Here is an 18,263-nt window from a genome sequence, read left to right on the forward strand (position 1 = left end):
CATCATCCTGATCCATACCGATGGCGAAACCTCGCTGTATCACGTCTTCATCGCCCGATGCCTAGTCCACATCAACCTGGCGGGCTATGCCATCGCCACAGGGCTCAACGCGCACAGACAGCAAAACAAAAGTATCCGCGTTGCACTGCTCGTCCTCACTCTTATCTTCTACACCTACTGGACGAGCATCTCAATCACTGAATTCCAATCCTGGAATCCGGACGGCTTCACCCGCACCCCGGCGTGCTTTTATTCCCACAGCCTGGTCCCGCTCTGGTACACGACCGAAATGTACCTCGAGCTCGCCTGGCTGTTGCTTACTTGGCTGTGTGTTTCGATTGAAGCAACGGGGTGGTTCGCCGAGAGATTGTCTGAGCTGGAGCCAAGGATGGAGACCGGGATAGCCTCGCTACTGCCCACCACGCCTTTGCCTTTCGACTCCTTCTCGCTCGCCGATATCCCCCGCATACTTTTGAAGGTTCCCGTGGCTATCGCGCGATCGCTCTTCTTTGTCACGATCCACCCCTTGTCAACTAGTGTTTGGATGATGGTGTTCTTCGTTTGGGCCGTCTACGAGCTGGTCGCTGCGCGGAGCGCGAATCGTCATCTCCTTGTTGCTTTCCCGGCGGGCTCAACGGGGAATGTTGGTTCGCATACAGGTGGGAATGCAAATCCAGAGGATGATTGGGGGTTCGGGCAGCTGATGCCGCTGTTTCTGTTGATCCTGCCGGTCTTACAGATTGTCGATGTCTTGTCGGAGGCGAGTGTGGTTGAGTCTGCGCAGGTTAAGTCACAGAGTCAGGCTCATCCTCATCAGGGCCAGGTACAGGTGGATAGTCGCTCGCGGGGTGCGCGGTCTTCTCAGGTTTCGGCGCACCAGGCTGTGCTGAGGCGCACGAGATCTGGGTTGGTTCCGGGTGCTGGGTTTGCAGGGAGTTGATTGGCGTTGTGGCCCGGATATGCTGAGTTTCTGTGAAGGACTCGGAGGAGTTGTTGCTTGGGTATGTAACTGGCTGGGATAGTCGCTTCCCAGGTGCAGGGAGGGTCTCATTGAGAGATGGAATGCTTAACGGATGCGCTGGTGGTTTCCGCAGCACGATGATATTTTCCAACGTATGGAGTTAGGTATGAGACGGTGAAGATTAAAATCCGACCACCTATGCTATGAACGAGGTACACGATTTCTACCTACAAGTATGTGGCGAATGAAACCTAGCTGGATTGCCAGTCGAACACCAACTATGGAGTGTGTTAGATAGTCCACTGATATTCTTCGCTGACTGGCACATCGCCAGCCCCCTCGAGTGGGTATTGTAATAGATCAAACGTGTCCAACGCAAACAGCGAATCCACGGCAGCGACTGGATCCTGGGTGATTCCCAACGCAGGGACTTCACTGTCTGCATGGGCGTTTGGGCGTGCCCGAGCCACCATCTCTTCCAGCCCACGACTGATATGATAAATCAGATGTTGCTTTGCTGCGTGCTGCGAGCGGAGCTCTCGAACACATTTATCTAGCAGATCAAATGCTGCGTTGGCGTCTACGGTGGTGAGACCGAGGAAATTGGTTGTCGCCGCTTTAATGAGGAATACAGCCGCGAAGGTGAACATGTCGTGGAAATAGACTGGCATACCGACTAGGGCTTGCCGCAGGTCAGTCCTCTCAAGCATGAGTTCGAGAACGGCGGTTGCGGATGAAACGGCGACGCCGGCGTACTCTTTCACGTGTTCGGAGACATGCGAGGCGGACTGGGTGGTGATTCCGCGGAAGATATAGGAGCAAAGGTGCAGCCGGGCGAAGTGGTAATGCAGTATTGCGCCGTCGATGGGGAAATTTCCTACGTAGGGGTTTGTTTCTGGCGCAGTGGTCAGAAGGGGGGCCGCAAGGACGGGTTATGGATTCATACTCATTCGATTCCCCCACGTCATGTACCATCGATCGAGCAAGCAAAAGTACCCGCGTAGTTGCGATAAGCAATGATCGGGGAGGGCTTGGGTGGAGTGTGTGCCGAAGATGTCTTTGACTTTGGCGAGGATGTGATATAGCGCTACCTGGCTTGACATTCGGACGTCCGCTCGCCGCTTAGATCGCTCTGGATGGATGTCTCCCACTGTAGGTGGGGTTCCTGGTTGGCGTCGATGATCGCTGGGCGGTTGTACAGAATGCTGGAATGGTGGTCCAGGATGTAAAGCACGTACCAGAGCCTGGCTTTCTCGAAGCTTGCCGCATCGCCCTGGATTGCGGTCAAATAAGCTTGATGGTAGCTCAATATTGTGGCCGTGCGAATCGCATGACCAACTAGTGTATACGAGATGTTGCCCAACCAATATGATGCTACGATGAGAGCTCGTAAGTCGTCTGTCGAGTATCGGTACGTGAGTAGTCTTGCTGGCAGGAGATTCAAAAGCTCCCTATGGCAGATCGTGAATTCAACAGATCGATCTGGATCATGCAGAGCAGATACCGTACAGACTGCCGCGGTAAGCAAAGTCGAACTCCTGCGGAGGCCGTCGAGGGTTTCGTGGGGACACATGATGTCGTAACAGAAATGGTCAAATCGATCAACGAAGCGACGGAACAGATGTTCGGCAGTACTCTCGTCGATGCAGCGACGGGAAATAAAGTCATTATCAGGCCTTGTGTCCTGTGTAGTAGGGTCATGCATACCGTGCTCTCCATTGGGCATCCGCGTCAATTGGTAGAGGGAGTTGATGGGGGGCGCGTAAATGTCGGTATCGAATTCATCAGACGGGGTGGCAATTGGTGCTGGTTGCATTAACGCGTTACTGTCTTCCTCAGTGGCATTAAGCTCGACAGAAGAAGAAACATGATTTGAAGTACCCGAGCGGTCGTATGATGTTAGCGGAGGAAGGTCGGCCATTCTGAGGAGGATATCGACCGCCGTCCGTAACTGGGAGACGTCCCCCGACACCAATTTGCGCCATCTGAATTTGGTCAGTCACTGGTAGGAAAGGCCCTATGAGATAGGTAGTCCGTACTTGTCGCTCTCGTCGATCAACGACTGGAAATTCCGGTCAACGCGGCATTGCAAGGTTCGACTTCGACACCGCTCGCAAGGAGGGCCGTTGTCCGGCATGCGGCACTTGATCTGCGCGTTCACCGTTAGCGCTACCTCTGCACAATTGCGGTTAGTATACTTGGACTTGCCTTGAGGCTTCTGCATGCTGTACATGCCCGGACCTTTCTGACGAGGGAGGCACCACTGGCACCTCGGGGGGTGGGCGGCGTTGGAGACATTGCGGGGTCTATGGTATGGAGCAAGGGGGATTGTTGGAGAAAAGAAAGAAAGGGTCCAGTATTTTAAAGATAACTAACAGCTCCAAGAGCCCTGATGACTAATAGTTTCACTACGTTGATATCTACCTTATACCTGTTTTTCAGTCCGTGGGTTGAGGAACTAGTTGCTATCCGTCTATACGGCCATCTCATCCCACTTTCTAGCGAACCCATGCAGCCATCTAGCGACAGCGTAGGCACCTGGATCGGGGGACATGTCACCTGCTGCTGGCGCATCATCACCGACATACGCTGCCCGGCCAAATCGCGGCGCCATTATGGCCGTCGCCTTTGCTGCCTCCTCCGCCGCTTCTACTGCTGCTACAAGATCACCCCCAGTACTTTCCAACACCTCACAAAACGGAATCAAGACGTCCATACAGGTACGATCACCCACTCGAGCACCCGTATAGGCATGAAGCGCCCGAACTGCGCTTCCCGCTGCGTTGCCGACCGTCGAGCGTGTAATATCGCTGTTCCCTTGGAGGTGGCCGACGAAAGCAGTCGTCAAAATTGACAGTATCGCAAACAACGAGCCACCGACATCTTCAAGTGTTTCGTTAATGGCTTCGAGGGCGGAAAACAGTGAAAAGTGAGATTCAGCGAATGGGGCCTCGCTGAAACGTGCCAGAAGAGCTTCGCAGGCTGCGCGAACAGCTTCGCCGCAGTCTCCGTCGCCCATGATCATGTCGAAACGCGTTATGTCGGGCTCCGCCTCGATCGCAGCCAAGCATGCTGTTTTGAGAGCGGGGAGTAGCGCATATGGAGCTGGTGTATCTGATACAGTATTATGTTTGTTCCCGTCAGGTAGGCTATTGCCAGAGTGAGATACCGGAGTGTCCGAGCTGACTGGTAGCGAGACTTGATATGACGAGCGTGGCCAAGCTGAGGCAGTTGTTGGTGCATCGAGGAGATCTCTTAGAGAGGCGACAGGACGAGACGTTGCATTTGCAATAGCTGAGAGGTTGCATAGTGACAGGGAGAATCCTGGGGCGTTGAGCGAGGTTTCAAACGGGCCAACATAGATTCGACTGGGCATGATGCCATAGTCCTGTGAGAGTTGTTCCAGTATGACCTGCGTGAGGCCTTCAATTTCTAGAGCTGGAATGCCCCCCAGATTATTGACTAGCAACCAGATCTCGTCGCCGTCGTCGAACTTCACGTAAGAGCGCTCTAAATCGTTAGGATCGAGCACATATACCAGCATTTCTTTTATCAAATCTTCGGGCGTTGGCTTTGGGGATATACGGCGGAGCCCCTGCATGAACGTCAGTAGGGCTATGGTTGGATACACGAGATTGACAAACCGGCTCATTGTGAACTCCCATGCCCAGCACGCAGCTATCTATGATAGACTCCGGCTGAACCACTCGACCCATGACATGACAGAGCCCCAGACTGACGCCTATGCTGGCTATATTAGCATTGGCCTCTGAGCCTAAGCGCACGCAGTCTTCAAACCCCCAACCAGCTGCCGCCGCGGCCCCGAGCAGTTTAAGGACTACATAGTTTCGTCAGAACTGGTTGTATTAAGGATAGTTAGATGAGAGTCACCGACCGAACACATGTCCTGCTATCCCTCTTCTGCCTAGATTCTCTACCTTACTCCGGGGTAGCGACACATCATCGGAAAGCGGAATCTGCGCGATCTTGCGGCCACTGGCATGAATCTTCTCCCGCGCAAGGCCGAAATGCAGTCTATCGCCGGTGTAATTGGTGATACATAGGATAGTACCTTCGTCAGAAGGAACCGCCCGAGCAGCAGCGAGAACTTGTTTTGTGGACGGGCTGGCAAAAATATCACCGGCCACAGCAGCGCTCAGCATACCGTCGCCAACATACCCCATCCAGCCTGGTTCGTGGCCGCTACCGCCACCGGAGATGATGGAGACTTTGGATCGGACATGGGTCCTCGAGTAGACCACACGGTGGGCATCGTCGAGGCCGATATGGGGATTCCGAGTAACGAATGACCTTTGGGCCTTCTGCACCAGCCCGGATGGGGAGTCAAAGAAGTGCTGGTTTGCCATGAGGAGAGAAGGGGAAAGAGAGATGAATGCTCATGATGGCGATGACGAAAAGGGCCAGGACCTCGAATATTTGAGGAGTGGCTTAAGGCGAGTTCGACCCCGCCTGAATGAGGTCCGGAAGCAATGGAACTGGATTGACTTCCAAGCCAAAACCTGTCACGAGGTCAGCAGAGCCGGCGAATCGGGCGAGCGCCGGTCTCAAATCCGTGTCATGCCAGGACATTCGCTCAAGCACTTTCTATAGCGTGGCTTCGTTATTGACCTTGGCAATGTATTAGGGTAAGCAGCCTGGCTGGATTTGTGTGCTGGTATAGCTGCGGGAATGCGCTATGATTCGGACTCGTGCGCCACGCCTGGAGCTATGGGATTATATACAAAGAGTACTACATTTGGAAGGTTGGTATGTTTTTAGATAGAAAGACGAAACCATTCTGAGACCGTAGGTACATAATTCTATCCCACCCATATGCGGTACTTGCAAAGCTTGCCCCTGACGTGAACAGAGGGTACGAACACCTCACTATCTAGTCATGCAAGTCTCCATCTAGCATCACCTCAGGCCGGGCAATACGATAAATAACCTTCGCTGTGTTGAAATACCCTTCATACTCGATGTCCTCATCTCCGCCGTCTACTTCATAATGGTAGTGCCCTCCAGCATCCGCTCCAATCGGCGAGAAGCCATGAGTATGCTCCATTCGTAAACCCATTTTCTGACCGGGGTCAGCAGAGTGAAGTACTGACAAGCATACAATTGGACCGCTAAAGTCATGGTACCTGAGCCAGTCGTTCACCTGCTTGAAGTCTCGAAAAGGGAGGTTTTCGACAGGGGGGAAATTGGGCATTATGTGATAGCGAGTCTTGCCTGACTTGATGAGAAACGCCCCTCCTAGACTGATGGTTCTGGAATCCCCAAAGCCCGCTATCAGTGCTTTGCGAATGCACTCGGTGAAACTCTTGTCAACTCCCCTGCGCTTTCTCGCAGTGATCTTGAGCACAGGTCCCGGATTGCCTATGCACCCGTATAGATTCGCCATCAACGCGCACTCGGTCGAGGTGCACCTGTTGATGCAGGCACTACCTGTCTCATGGTCTATCTGCGCGACGCAGGTCCAGTTGTCCAGATTTCTAAACTCTCCTTCCCATGCAAGATTCGGGGCCAGCTCGCAGTTGCTTCCCATGGTCTGGAATGGTCCGGCGCCGGCGCCGATCAAGCTTCCTTTCTTGCCTGTCATCTCCATCTCCTCCGCGATTTTCTCCATCGAGTATATTGTGTCGAGACGAGGTCGAGGGAACAGGTTGCCTTGGCCGCCGATGTCTGCGATCTTCTCGTCTCCCGACAAACCTTCGGTCGCGAGGTTGAATGGACGCGCTCGGAGGTCGGGGCACTGTACAACGCTGACTGTTGCATGTTTGTAGTTCGCGACGAGCGGTGTTTGGAGCTTTTCGGCGAGGTCTTTGAGAGACGGTGGTGCGAGGGGAAACTTGGTAGTATTCATGGTGAGGGTTCGTTACTGTTGCACCAAAGGCTCGACTTTTCGCTGTTTGATTTGAACAGAGTTGCGTGAAAGTGCACAGCAGAGCTTCCCAAGGGCACTTGTAGGGTGGATTCCTAACAATCCTAAGCTGGAGGCTACCACCCTCCACCTGCTCGGCTACACGGCGTGATATCAGCGCCCCGACCGACAGCCCAAGTATATGAGTGAACCTGTGGAGAGGGGGAGCATTTTTGACACGACGTGCATGAAGTCTTGGTCTCACTTTTGCTATCAAAACCTCCCTTGCACCTGAATCAACTTTGTTATCATCCTTACCACAACCATGTCTACGCAACCGCCCCCTGTCCCAGTGGTCTTCCCCACCTACCCAGATCTCGCCGGCAAGGTTGCCCTGATAACAGGCTTCGGGCAAGTCGGACCCCGGGACAGCACCTTCTGGGGAAATGGTGCAGTCACTGCGCGTCTTCTTTCTCAGAACGGAGTCAAGATCTTCGGTTGCGACATCAACCTGGCTGCAGCGGAACGAACCAAAGAACGTCTACTTGAAGAGAACCCCAGTGCTATCGTCGATGTCGCGGAAACCGACGTCACCAAGGGGGCCGCAGTCGAAGACCTTATAGCCGCGGTCATGAAATAACACGGTCGCATCGATATCCTCGTCAATAACGTCGGTCGCACTGCCGCGGGAAATCCAGTCACAATGTCCGAGGAGCTCTGGGCAAGTCAATTGGAACTGAACCTAACCTCGACTTATCGCCTGTGCCACCATGTCATCCCCATCATGCAGCAGCAGGGTTGCGGTAATATCGTCAACAATGCTTCGATCACCGCGATGCGATACATAGGCAAGCACCAGATTGCGTATGCGACGGCCAAGGCTGCGGTTATTCGGTTCACGAAGGCGATTGGAGTCATGTACGCGAAGGAGAATATCCGATGTAACTGTGTGGTTCCTGGCTTGATGTACACGCCTCTGGTCGACAACTTCGCGCGAAGTGACGACCCTGGTCATCAAGAGACCGCCAGGCGGATCCTTGATCACAATTGTCCCATGGGGTGGATGGGGACTGGAGAGGATGTGGCGAATGCTGTGGTCTGGCTTACAAGTGGTGCTAGTCGATATGTTACTTCGCACGCTCTGGTGGTAGATGGGGGGATTACAGAGAGCACTGGGACTGGTTTCTACGCTGGTGGGAAGATCTAAGATATTTTAAACTGTAAATAGCCTCATTGTAATAGGGAGGGTATAATACCTTATACTAAGTCCGCTAAAATATATATCTCGCACCGTTTCGACGAAGCAATGCTCGTATACGCAGAAATCAAGAACAAGGCTTTCTTAATCAACCACTGCCATTAGGAACACTTCCTAGAGAGCGGTCATAGCCGTATACCGATCGCACAGCAACCAAACGTTGTGCCGTTATCCATCGCGGTGGCACGGCCGAAACCCGCCGTACAGGCCGACTTTGAATGGAGTCAGCACAGGCGACAGACCGGCCAAGAAGCCGTTGACCGGCAAAACCCCCGTGGGAGAGTGCAAGGCTCTCTCCAGATTGTCTCTCTCGCTTCCCCAGCCTTCCCCAGAGTACCTCCTCATCTCTCCACAGACATATTTAAGGGGCCGCTTCCTCTGCCCCAGTTCTAGCCCCTCGCATTCTCCGCAGCTGATTCCAATATACGGCAATATGGATGCTAAAACACCCCATTCCTCCCCGAAGCCTTCTGTGGAGATTCTGGAGAACGACAGTCGACCTATGCAGCAACTAGACTTTGAAGAGAACACGCCGGCAGAGAAGAAGCTGCTCCGGAAGATCGATCTCTTCCTCCTTCCTGCAGCATGGATCATATATCTCTTGTCGTACATGGTATTTTAATCTTCACCTGAGATTCCACCATTCTAACGCCCTTTCTAGGACCGTTCGAATATCGGAAATGCTAGAGTCGCTGGCATGGGTGATGCCCTCGATATCGACGACAACCGGTACTATCTCGCCGTTGTCCTATTTCAGATCGGATACGTTGTTGCAGAGGTCCCTAGCAATATAATACTTTCTGCTACGAGGCCCTCGTTGTTTATACCCGCTATCATGGTCTTTTAGGGGAGCATCTGTGCGCTGGTTGCTTGTGTTCAGACCCGGCAGCAGCTTGTGGGGATGCGTTTCCTCCTCGGCATTGCAGAAGCTGGTTTTAGTGTAAGGCTAGGAACAAGCTCAATAGTGCACCACAGTGCTAATGGTCTTTCATGTACAGCCTGCACTCATGTTCCTCATATCCAGCTGGTATCGACGGCACGAGCAGAGCAAACGGTTTGTTGTCTTCCACAGCGCGGGAATCTTTTCCGGCGCTTTCGGTAGTATCATAGCGGGCGCAATCACCGACAGACTAGATGGTCGGCACGGCATAGCCGGTTGGCGCTGGCTCTTTATTATTGAGGGTGTTCTGACCGTTGCTGTTGCTGTATTCATCCCGTTTGTTCTTCTCGATTACCCCCTGACATCCAAGCGGCTGTCTCCTGAAGAGCGGCAGTTAGCCTACGATCGTCTCTGCGCAGATGGAATCACCAGTCGCAACGACTCACGCGAGCATTACCTTAGTTACTAGAGAGCGTTGTGGATATCGCTGTCCAACTAGCATCTGTGGCCGCTAGTCGCTGGGTATATAACTATTATTAGGTCCATGTCGCTGGTGTACTTTTATCCAGGCATGGTTGAGGAGCTAGGCTACAACAGCAATAAAGCACAGTAAGTTCCTGAAAGAGAAGCAGCCCTTACACATTACTAAGACTACCCAGGTACATGACTGCTCCTCTATATAGCATCGCCCTTGCAATTGCTATCCCTCTATACATCATCGCGGATAGATACCCCCAATACCAAGGCTTCTATGCCAGCTCTGTCCTTCTAGTTTTCGGGACTATCATGTCTGCAGTTGCCTCTCGCATTCATGCTCCAACAGCCCGCTATGTCCTTCTTTGTTTCATAAATACAGCAGTGTGGTCCCACATTCACGAGCGCGGTGCTAGGGCCCGTGGAACCGGAAGTCAGAGCGATCTCGTTGGCCGTCATCAACGGGTGTGCCAATCTTGCGCAACTGTATGGGACTGATATCTTCACGGTCTCGGAAGCTCCAGAGTATGTGATGGGATTCGCGGCTTACTCTGCCGTCTTTGCGGTTGGGGCGATGATCTATCTTGCAGGACACTTTGTGTATAGGAAATGGCCGTATAAAGTGATGGAGGCGATGTAAATGTACATACGACGTCCATACATAAGCATGTCTAGATGGTTTCTCCTTACTCATTTAGCAATGCCTGCACTAGCTACGCGAGGGTGGCACCTGAACTCTACCAATAGCCTATCCCAGGAACCTCTGCCGTCTTATCTAGCCTAACGCCTAGCCGATTGAACAGCTTGGTTAATGGCTTTGCTTCTTCATGGAAGTAATCAATCAGCCCATTGCATAGCTGGTCTACGAGGTATGTATGTGGCTTTGCCACAGCTGGACGCCATACGATGGGAGAGTCCAGTATGCACGAGACAAGCAAAGCCCGGTGCAAAAGCCGTAGCATTTCCCGCCCATACTGAAGGGTGGCAACCTCATCTCGAATTTCAACCAAGGCCATTACATGACAGAACGAGATCTGAAGCATGCTTCTTTAATCGCCTTCAGTCTATATAAGGGGGCTAAGTCTCGCCCAAAATCATCACAACCAGCCAGCCAGCGAGTCCAGAAACCGCAACTCATTCCACGCAAGTCAATTCACCTACTCTCCCCGTCTATTCAATCAAGCTCACTTTAACCAACATGCTTGCCAAAAATATACTCTTCCTCATCACGCCTTTCATGGCCTTCAATCGCCCCGCGTCAGCCTCCTGGGACAGCACCTCCAACTCCGGCGCCGTGAAGATCTGCGGCACGTCCTGTGCTTGCCTCTTCCAGCCCGTCTCGGACTCCAAAATCAACGACATCTGCAGCCGAATCATGTCGAACCCGTGCCAGGATATCATAATCCCGGGGGCCGTGGGCGGGTCGCTGGTTTGGGCGTATGATAAGACGCGCCAGTGCTCGAGCGGCTGGGCGCCTGTGGACCAGAGCCAGTGCAGAATGCGCTGGATTGAGATTGAGGCGGCGAAGAACGAAAGTCCGAATGGGTGTGTCGGGATTGGTGATGTGAATGGTGATGATGGGAAGCGGGTTGGTGTTATTTCGACGGTTGGGGGGTGTATGCCCATTAGGCCTGGGGGGATTTGTTAGAGACTTGATGGAAACTTTGTGCGACCAGTCTCGGTGGCATTCGGTGGGATCTTTGGTTGTGGGTATAGACTTGCAACTAGGGTGTGAAATGGGGTGATGTGGAATGGATTAATCTGGGGAATCTTGCGGATGGGTGCGGTATTGACTTCTCCTGGCGAGCCCTACTCTCCTTAGATACAATATACAACTCCCTGCGCTTTGCTTTTGGTTTGTTCCAAGTATCATACTAAACTTCTTTCCTACTACGGCGGTAACTACCGGACATAGCTGACCGTCTTTCCTTCATCGGTAAATTCAAGTTTCTGGACAGTCTGCAATAGTGGGCAGGGCCCCTCCATGCCATTACCTAGGTGATTCGAATATCGCTAACTACAAACATTGCGAGTACCAGTCATTGACAAATGTACAAGTCCAAGGACTAGCACAAGCAGTGGGACCACCCCAATTATTCCCACCACATTGCCCCCAACGCGGAGCAGTGCCGGTCGTGGTAGGGTTCGCGCTGGAAGTGGTAGTGGTAGCGGTGGCTGTTGTCGTCGTAGTAGTAACAGTAACCCCCAACCCCGCCAACAAACCATTATACGCAGGTTTCTTGACAAAGTTCTCATCCCACGGCAGCGCAGCCCCATATCCAGGAAACACACTCGGGACCCAGCTGTACTTGTCCGTCCAGTCCCAGATCGTGAAACCCACGCACCCTGCCACGTCCACGCAAGACTGCACTAGGTTCCTGAAGTCGGTTGACTGTTGAGCTAGCGATGTTGCGGATGTAGGAAGTTGGATCCGGACATCAGCTTCCGTGTATGCGACTTCGACGCCTAGTGCTGTGAAGGAATTTAGGACTGAGACTAGGGAGCTCCGTCCTGGTACGGTGCCGACGCCGAAGTGGGCTTGTAAACCGACGCCGTCGATCTTGACGCCGGCGTTTTGGATTAGTTGCACAATTCGGCGGGCGCCGGCTGCTTTGTTGCCGGCGTATTCTAGGTTGTAGTCATTGTAGTAGAGTTTCACGTCGGGGTCTGCGGCGGCGGCGGCTGCGAAGGCAATGGGCAGGTAGGCTTCGCCGATGGTCGTGTAGAAAATATTGGTGCGGTAGGTGCCGTCCTCGTTAAGCGCTAGAATTATATTAGATCTATATCACGCATAGAAGCGATCAGGACAAATGGTTACTTACCCTCATTTACAACATCCCAGTGAATGCATCGTCCTCTGTAGTGGGTCACCACGTTGGTGATATGGTTCCGAAGGGCAGCGGTCAGGGTCGCATTGGTCCAGCTTCCACTAGTTACTGAGCCGGTGTTAGGTACTCGGTGTGTATTTCTCTCAATTGTTTACGGAGGGCTCAATCTCACCCCAGTTGGGAAGCTGTTGATGCCAGACGAGAGTGTGGCACCGCAGAAGTTGGCCATTGGCGTCAGCCAGATCAGCAATAACATCACCCCGGGTGAAGCTAAAGGTACCCTGGGATGGTTCCGTGCTATCCCACTATCAATCCTGGTTAGCGAAAGAGCGATGTAAGATGATATTTGGCACAGGCTTACCTTCTGTGAGTTTCCAGGGACAATCTGACCAAAGTCAGCGGTGTTGCTGAGCTGTGCTAGGTATGGGGCATCGGCAAGCTCCCCATTATCTGTTGCCGATCCGAAGTACTCGAGCCCTGCGGCGAGCGCAGCCTCGTGCAGGCCAACAGCATGCGCACTACATGGTTTAGAAGAGCATTAGCGGGTGTGCTTCATGCGTGGTGAGGAGGTACCGACACGTTCGGGAGAAGGCTTGCAGCGAGCGCTACGGCAAGCGCCTGCAGTTGAACCATTTTCTTTGCGTGGTAGTATAGTAAGAAGGGCGACGTTGCGGTTCGATTGAGATAATGCGGAGACAGACGGGACTACTTATATAAGTACACTATTGACATAGCCACGAAGAGGAGTACATCTCCAGACCGGAGCGACTATCCGTAATTCTTCACGGAGGATCTAGCTTACCCCAGATTGACACGAGACGGAGCGATGGTCGAAATTAAAAACAACGAGACTAACGTTGCAGGACACGGGGAGTGGATTAGCTGCTGGTGGGCAATCTGTACGCTCAAAGTGATTGGCGCACAGGAAACAGCACCATGCGTCTCTTATATTGTCCTGCAGATTTCCCCAAAGGCCTACCTTCGAGGCCATTAATTCTCAATCAGAATCATAGATTAAAGTATTGATCCCTGCCAGAAGGAAGAACAAGCGATTGGCATGGACATCCTCTGTGGCAGGCCTTTAGCCTGAATGGTAATCGCCGTCCGCTGCAAAAAGGATCTCCGTGCCCGATCCCAACGTAGTCTCGCCTTGTGGTCTGTCATTTCTAGAGGTATCCTCTCCTGAGGTGTGTGCTGATAAGGAAATCAGTCACTTTGCTGGGATACCACTTCCAAATACCACGCAATCGCCACCCCCAGCGGAACCAAATCGCATTCTGAAGCAGATGCTCACTCGGGAGGTCTCTCTTGGCTGAGACTTGCCGACAATCACTGATCAGCTGAATATCTGATGGCTATTGCCGTGAGTTCATGCATCCAATCGTGGGTCTTGAGTTCACCTATGGTCAGTGCTACTATGTAGCCGTGATCTATGTGATGGATACCGATGTGTTGATTATCGCGTACCCCGCAGCATTGAGAGCACTGCGCTATGGGGTCATGCCCGTTCACCCTGCCATGGGAATTCTTGGAGCACTTTCAGATCTGTAGGAAGCCGGCTACCTAGCTTCGCTGTCAGGATCACAATTCTTAAGATAAATCTTGTCGCTCACCATAATAGTCGGAGGGGTGAGCGGACTCCTTGGCCGGCCACGGATGAGAAAGTTGAAAGGCGTATGCGTATAGCGAGGCTGATGCCATTTCACACCCACTTTTATCGGGCTGGGCTGGTAAGTTGACAAGGAGAGAAAAGTACTAACGCTAGGGCAAGTTCCGACTAATCATATAAGATGCCTTCATCGACAACGGCAGGGTAATGCTGAGTCTGACAATTCGCCCCAAATGGACTCTACTAAGATCTCACTCAGAAGCCTGTTGAGTCAGGGAGCGGTCGTTGGGATCATCACGTACTGGATTGCGTGGATAGCCTATACACGATGGTTCCATCCCCTCGCTAGATTCCCAGGACCTTTCTGGGCCTCCATCACCAGGGTCTGGACTGTTCTCCATGTGCTGCCGGGTAACGCTGAACAGGTACAACGAAGGCTGCATGCAAAATATGGTTTGCCTTCAGTTCTTATCTACCTCTGTGGCCTATCATGCTCACCGTGCATAGGCGCTGTTGTTCGTATCGCCCCGAATGAGCTCGTGACGAGTGATCCAGAGGCAATCCAGTCACTCTATGGAGTCCGGTCCTCGCTTCTTAAGGTCTGGCAAACCGGAATTGTTGGGTTATTTGGTTGTACTGATAGCCAGAATAGACAGACTTCTATCTCGCGTTCAGAGCGCCATGGGGTAAGTCTCACTTTGAATGCTTTTGTATCGCTCACCAGCTGACACTGTTACTAGCACGATTTCCCGACCACTTCACATCAGAAGGGGGAAGGCAGCATGCAGATCGCCGCCGCATTGTCAACAACATTTACTCACTGACTAGCATCCTTGAGTCCGAGAGGTATGTTGACCACTGTCTCGAGATCTGGATTGCGAAGTTAGGGGAGATGGCAGACCAGAAAGAGTCGTTTGATCTCTGGACATGGTCACGAATGTAAGAACTCACCATCTGCTCCAATGCATACTAATATAATTGCTAGGTACGCTTATGATATAATCGGCGAGCTGTACTTTAGCAAAATGTTTGGCTTTCTTGAAGCCGGACGCGACCACCTTGGTTATATACAGGCAACAGATGATTTGATCCCAGTCCAGTTTCTCTCAGCTCATATGCCGACCTACATTCGCGGTTTGTTTGTACTTGGCGGTATATTCCTGTCATCAAAGGTCCGGAGAGCCTTTAAGGCACTAGGACACCTTACCGATGCAACTAACGCCATGCTCAAACATCGCCTTGCCGGTCTAGAGAGCTCGGTTCCGGAAGTTGAGCGCCCTGACATTCTTAACAAACTCCTCAATATATCACACCAACGAGGCACGGAGTTGGACTTTGTCCTGGACGATGTAAAGTTGGAGATTTTTGGAGCGCTGTAGGTTTACCTCTTAGCAGCAACAATGCTTGCGTGCTCTATATCTAGCTGACTGATTACCCTAAACCCAGCATGGCTGGAAGCGAGACTACTGCTGTGACACTTTCCGGCATTCTTTTCCATATTTTCCGCACTTCTCGGGTCTATAAAAAGCTTGAAGCCGAAATCGATGGTGCTGCTCTAAAGGGTTGTGAATCTAACAGACATATAACCTATACTGAAGCCGTGAAACTCCCATACCTCGTTGCTTGTGTCAAAGAAGGAATGCGTATGCATCCCATTACAGGTGTCTCGTTCCCCCGCCATGCTCCGCCTTCGGGCCTCTTCATTGGAGAGACCTTTATTCCGCCAAACTCGCGCATAGGGGCCAATCCGGGGGTTATTCACTTTGATAAGTCTGTTTTCGGAGACGATGCGGATCAGTTTAGACCTGAGCGGTGGCTGGAGGATCCTGCGAGGGCTAGTGCGATGGACCGCCATCTTATGACCTTTGGTATCGGTGCGAGAACCTGCATTGGAAAGCATGTGAGTTGCTTTTTACCCTGATATTCAATCCTTGGCGTCAGTCTTATTTATTCCCTTGGTGGTTAGCTCTCACTGTGTGAGATTTATAAGGCCATACCTGCGCTGTTGAAGTCTTTCTCATTTGACCTTGAGGAGAAAACAATCAAGACAACATCATATTGGTTAATTAAACCTATCTCCATCAAGGTTAACGTAAGACGTCGCCGCTAAATGGTCGGGTGGTTGTTGGGGATCAAGCGGATTGCGCAGAATATATAATGTTGGAGACGCAATGAATATTGGAAATATCCCACCAAGGCCATGTAGAACAACAACTTGCTATTCGTTAGAAGATGTAATCTCAGTAGCAGGTATGATTGAAGGACCTGAAGGTACATCGAATCTTAGACTGTACTGTAGAAGATGCTTGTTGCATAAAGGGTGGAATACGGCTACATAAATGACTAAGCTGAGGTTATGCAAGTAATGACCCCCCACAGGCGCGTCAATCGGCAAACTGAGCATCACCATCATCATCACCATCATGTCGACGGAACCGTTTATCACCAGGCGCCTTGCGCTCAATGTAAAATGATCTCACCCGTCGCTGGCATCTCTATCTGACGCGTCTTTAGGCATGCGAGCCCTGTCGGCAACGCAAGGCCAAATGTGATGAGGGACAACCGCAGTGTGGCCGCTGTGCCCGTCTTCGTCTAACCTGCCACTACAAGGATATCTCCGTCAAGAAAGACCCTGTGCTGCTCCATATTCGGAAGTCACTAGCCAGTCTGGAATCAAAAATGGATTTTCTACGGGAGATGCTTCAGAAGAACGAAGAGAAACCGTTGGCCTTTGGAAATGCTATGGCGATGGCTTCCCCGATCACTACCTTTTCGCCAACTCATCCATCCACAGATGCGCAAGATGCAGTATTCGCAGAGCTGGCAACCAAACAGGCTAATGATCCTTTACCATCCACTCCTCTGCACCACAGCACCGCCCCGCAGAACATCCTCCTCTGGCCGTGTTTGCAAGCCAGCCTCCCCAATCTCGATAGTGTATATGGGTTGCGAGGTGAAATCGCTGAGCATAACACCCGGAACGCAGGAAACCTGCGACGCCTACCCAGAGAGCCACTGACTGTTGAAAATACGCCCTTGAACGCTCTCGCGATGTCTCAGATCAAGTGTCTGATGAAGGCGTTCTTTGATGATCTTTCCATATACTCCCCTGTCCTCGTCGAATCCGAATTCGCCGACCACATTCTGGGCCCAGTTCTCACCGGCAGTAGTGACTCCGAGCTCGATGTCTGTGTCGTTCTTCTCGTTCTATTTTTAGGGGCGAGGTCATTGCAAGAAGAGCAAGCCTCGAGCCTGGCGGAGACTTTCGGTCCCTCACTTGGCCAGTTTCTTGAGGAGGAAGAGTTCAACAGCTGGCTGGCCAATCTCAGTTTGAGAGTACGATATACTGCTGAGATTTCATGGCGATCGGCTCAAGCACTGTTGCTCGCAGGGTGAGGATCCTTCCCACAGCCATATCAACTATCTAATTATATGGCGTAGTTTATACTACTCGCAGGAAATAAACGTTCTGGACCACTTCAACGCCGTGAACCGGGCATGTACGGTCATCATGATGCTGCTTCAGAGGTAAAGACACGCATCATCCCACGCCGGCATTGACTGAATTCGCTGATGAAGTTCTTGCCGTAGCCGAACTAGACCAAAGCCCAACGAAATACAAATCTACTGGGTTGCCTACACCCACGAAAGGTAAAGACTTGGCTTTTAACTAACGCTGAGCTCCTGTACTCACATATCTATAGTCAGCTTCTTGCGGAATTCGAGCTTCCAGCTAGCGGCATTGGACGATATGAGGATTTGATCCCGTTCCCGTTCAGCGAAGATCGTAATGCGGATGCTCCAGGTGGATTCCACCGCATGATCTTCCTCGCGCATCTCGCACTTCGCAAGCTTCTGAATCGAATTCATTCCAATGTTTATAATCAGGGTAAGCTGCTAAGCGTCAGGAACAGATCGATACTGAGCTCAGACTAACAAAGCATAGGCGACCGACACACTCACAACCATGGCATAAATAGTCTCCCACCATCAGATCTGACCGCTTCGTCTAGTCTTTCCACCGGATTCTCCCCCTCCCTGTCCGTTGTAGAAGAGCTTGATCATCAACTTGAACTTTGGAGGCAGCACCTACCAGCTGAGCTCTCTTTCCCAGCTTTATCCCAAATGATACCACCGCGTTACGAGGACTTGACTAGACACACAGCAGTGCCATACGAGCGAGCCCTTGGGGCTCTACGGACTCGCTATTGCTCGGCAAAGTCTATCATTTTGCGGCCATTCCTCTACAAGCTGCTCAATAGTCCCTCTGAACAGACATTTCCATCGGTACATCGGGAGAATGGGAGGTTGTGCCTGTTTGCTGTTCTCCAAGCCGTTCGTCGTCCTGGGGTCCTAGGCGACAGTATTCGATCCATCCCGATGCCAGTGA

The 18,263-nt window shown here is 51.9% G+C and overlaps 9 protein-coding genes across 9 annotated transcripts; 4 read left to right on the forward strand and 5 right to left on the reverse strand.

The window, feature by feature from the left end:
• The first annotated feature begins 61 nt into the window (after positions 1–61).
• On the forward strand, positions 62–1,349 carry BJY04DRAFT_199437 (uncharacterized protein). The gene has a single exon (XM_073712775.1). The coding sequence runs from the start codon at positions 290–292 to the stop codon at positions 938–940; it is 651 nt and encodes a 216-aa protein (XP_073566587.1). The 5' UTR covers positions 62–289; the 3' UTR covers positions 941–1,349.
• BJY04DRAFT_231383 (Zn(II)2Cys6 transcription factor) lies at positions 1,252–3,259 on the reverse strand (the record flags this gene model as incomplete). Its single annotated transcript, XM_073719520.1, has 5 exons — positions 1,252–1,856; positions 1,908–2,056; positions 2,113–2,946; positions 3,001–3,110; positions 3,170–3,259. 5 exons carry the CDS (start codon positions 3,257–3,259, stop codon positions 1,252–1,254), a joined length of 1,788 nt encoding a protein of 595 aa, XP_073566588.1.
• Positions 3,260–3,327: 68 nt separating this feature from the next.
• On the reverse strand, positions 3,328–4,879 carry BJY04DRAFT_199440 (dhal domain-containing protein). The gene is made up of 2 exons (XM_073712776.1): positions 4,857–4,879; positions 3,328–4,799 (listed from the first exon to the last, which is right to left on the reverse strand). Exon 2 carries the CDS (start codon positions 4,611–4,613, stop codon positions 3,435–3,437), a length of 1,179 nt encoding a protein of 392 aa, XP_073566589.1. The 5' UTR covers positions 4,614–4,799; positions 4,857–4,879; the 3' UTR covers positions 3,328–3,434.
• Positions 4,773–5,399, reverse strand: BJY04DRAFT_139313 (Dak kinase). The gene has a single exon (XM_073708652.1). It carries the CDS (start codon positions 5,326–5,328, stop codon positions 4,849–4,851), a length of 480 nt encoding a protein of 159 aa, XP_073566590.1. The 5' UTR covers positions 5,329–5,399; the 3' UTR covers positions 4,773–4,848.
• A 453-nt stretch (positions 5,400–5,852) lies between these two features.
• Positions 5,853–6,827, reverse strand: BJY04DRAFT_231384 (PTD012 family protein; the record flags this gene model as incomplete). The annotated part of the gene is made up of 1 exon (XM_073719521.1): positions 5,853–6,827. One exon carries the CDS (start codon positions 6,825–6,827, stop codon positions 5,853–5,855), a length of 975 nt encoding a protein of 324 aa, XP_073566591.1.
• A 183-nt stretch (positions 6,828–7,010) lies between these two features.
• Positions 7,011–8,031, forward strand: BJY04DRAFT_231385 (SDR family NAD(P)-dependent oxidoreductase; the record flags this gene model as incomplete). Its single annotated transcript, XM_073719522.1, has 2 exons — positions 7,011–7,452; positions 7,537–8,031. The coding sequence occupies exons 1-2, from the start codon at positions 7,150–7,152 to the stop codon at positions 8,029–8,031; spliced, it is 798 nt and encodes a 265-aa protein (XP_073566592.1). The 5' UTR covers positions 7,011–7,149.
• A 484-nt stretch (positions 8,032–8,515) lies between these two features.
• BJY04DRAFT_210412 (major facilitator superfamily domain-containing protein) lies at positions 8,516–10,076 on the forward strand (the record flags this gene model as incomplete). Its single annotated transcript, XM_073714249.1, has 7 exons — positions 8,516–8,695; positions 8,744–8,920; positions 8,963–9,022; positions 9,081–9,423; positions 9,478–9,571; positions 9,622–9,845; positions 9,877–10,076. 7 exons carry the CDS (start codon positions 8,516–8,518, stop codon positions 10,074–10,076), a joined length of 1,278 nt encoding a protein of 425 aa, XP_073566593.1.
• A 1,377-nt stretch (positions 10,077–11,453) lies between these two features.
• BJY04DRAFT_231389 (putative endo-1,4-beta-xylanase) lies at positions 11,454–12,897 on the reverse strand (the record flags this gene model as incomplete). Its single annotated transcript, XM_073719523.1, has 5 exons — positions 11,454–12,199; positions 12,259–12,372; positions 12,437–12,569; positions 12,626–12,782; positions 12,842–12,897. The coding sequence occupies 5 exons, from the start codon at positions 12,895–12,897 to the stop codon at positions 11,454–11,456; spliced, it is 1,206 nt and encodes a 401-aa protein (XP_073566594.1).
• A 1,209-nt stretch (positions 12,898–14,106) lies between these two features.
• BJY04DRAFT_231390 (cytochrome P450) lies at positions 14,107–15,983 on the forward strand (the record flags this gene model as incomplete). The annotated part of the gene is made up of 7 exons (XM_073719524.1): positions 14,107–14,326; positions 14,381–14,472; positions 14,526–14,559; positions 14,614–14,812; positions 14,859–15,248; positions 15,320–15,773; positions 15,840–15,983. 7 exons carry the CDS (start codon positions 14,107–14,109, stop codon positions 15,981–15,983), a joined length of 1,533 nt encoding a protein of 510 aa, XP_073566595.1.
• Positions 15,984–18,263: the final 2,280 nt, after the last annotated feature.

This window comes from Aspergillus karnatakaensis (genome assembly GCF_047715665.1).
Source record: "Aspergillus karnatakaensis strain CBS 102800 unplaced genomic scaffold BJY04scaffold_63, whole genome shotgun sequence".
NCBI lineage: Eukaryota > Fungi > Ascomycota > Eurotiomycetes > Eurotiales > Aspergillaceae > Aspergillus > Aspergillus karnatakaensis.

Bases quoted from the DNA above. Each gene is read 5' to 3' on its own strand.
- BJY04DRAFT_199437 (XM_073712775.1), top strand. From the start codon at position 290: ATGTACCTCGAGCTCGCCTGGCTGTTGCTTACTTGGCTGTGTGTTTCG.
- BJY04DRAFT_199440 (XM_073712776.1), bottom strand. From the start codon at position 4,613: ATGAGCCGGTTTGTCAATCTCGTGTATCCAACCATAGCCCTACTGACG.
- BJY04DRAFT_139313 (XM_073708652.1), bottom strand. From the start codon at position 5,328: ATGGCAAACCAGCACTTCTTTGACTCCCCATCCGGGCTGGTGCAGAAG.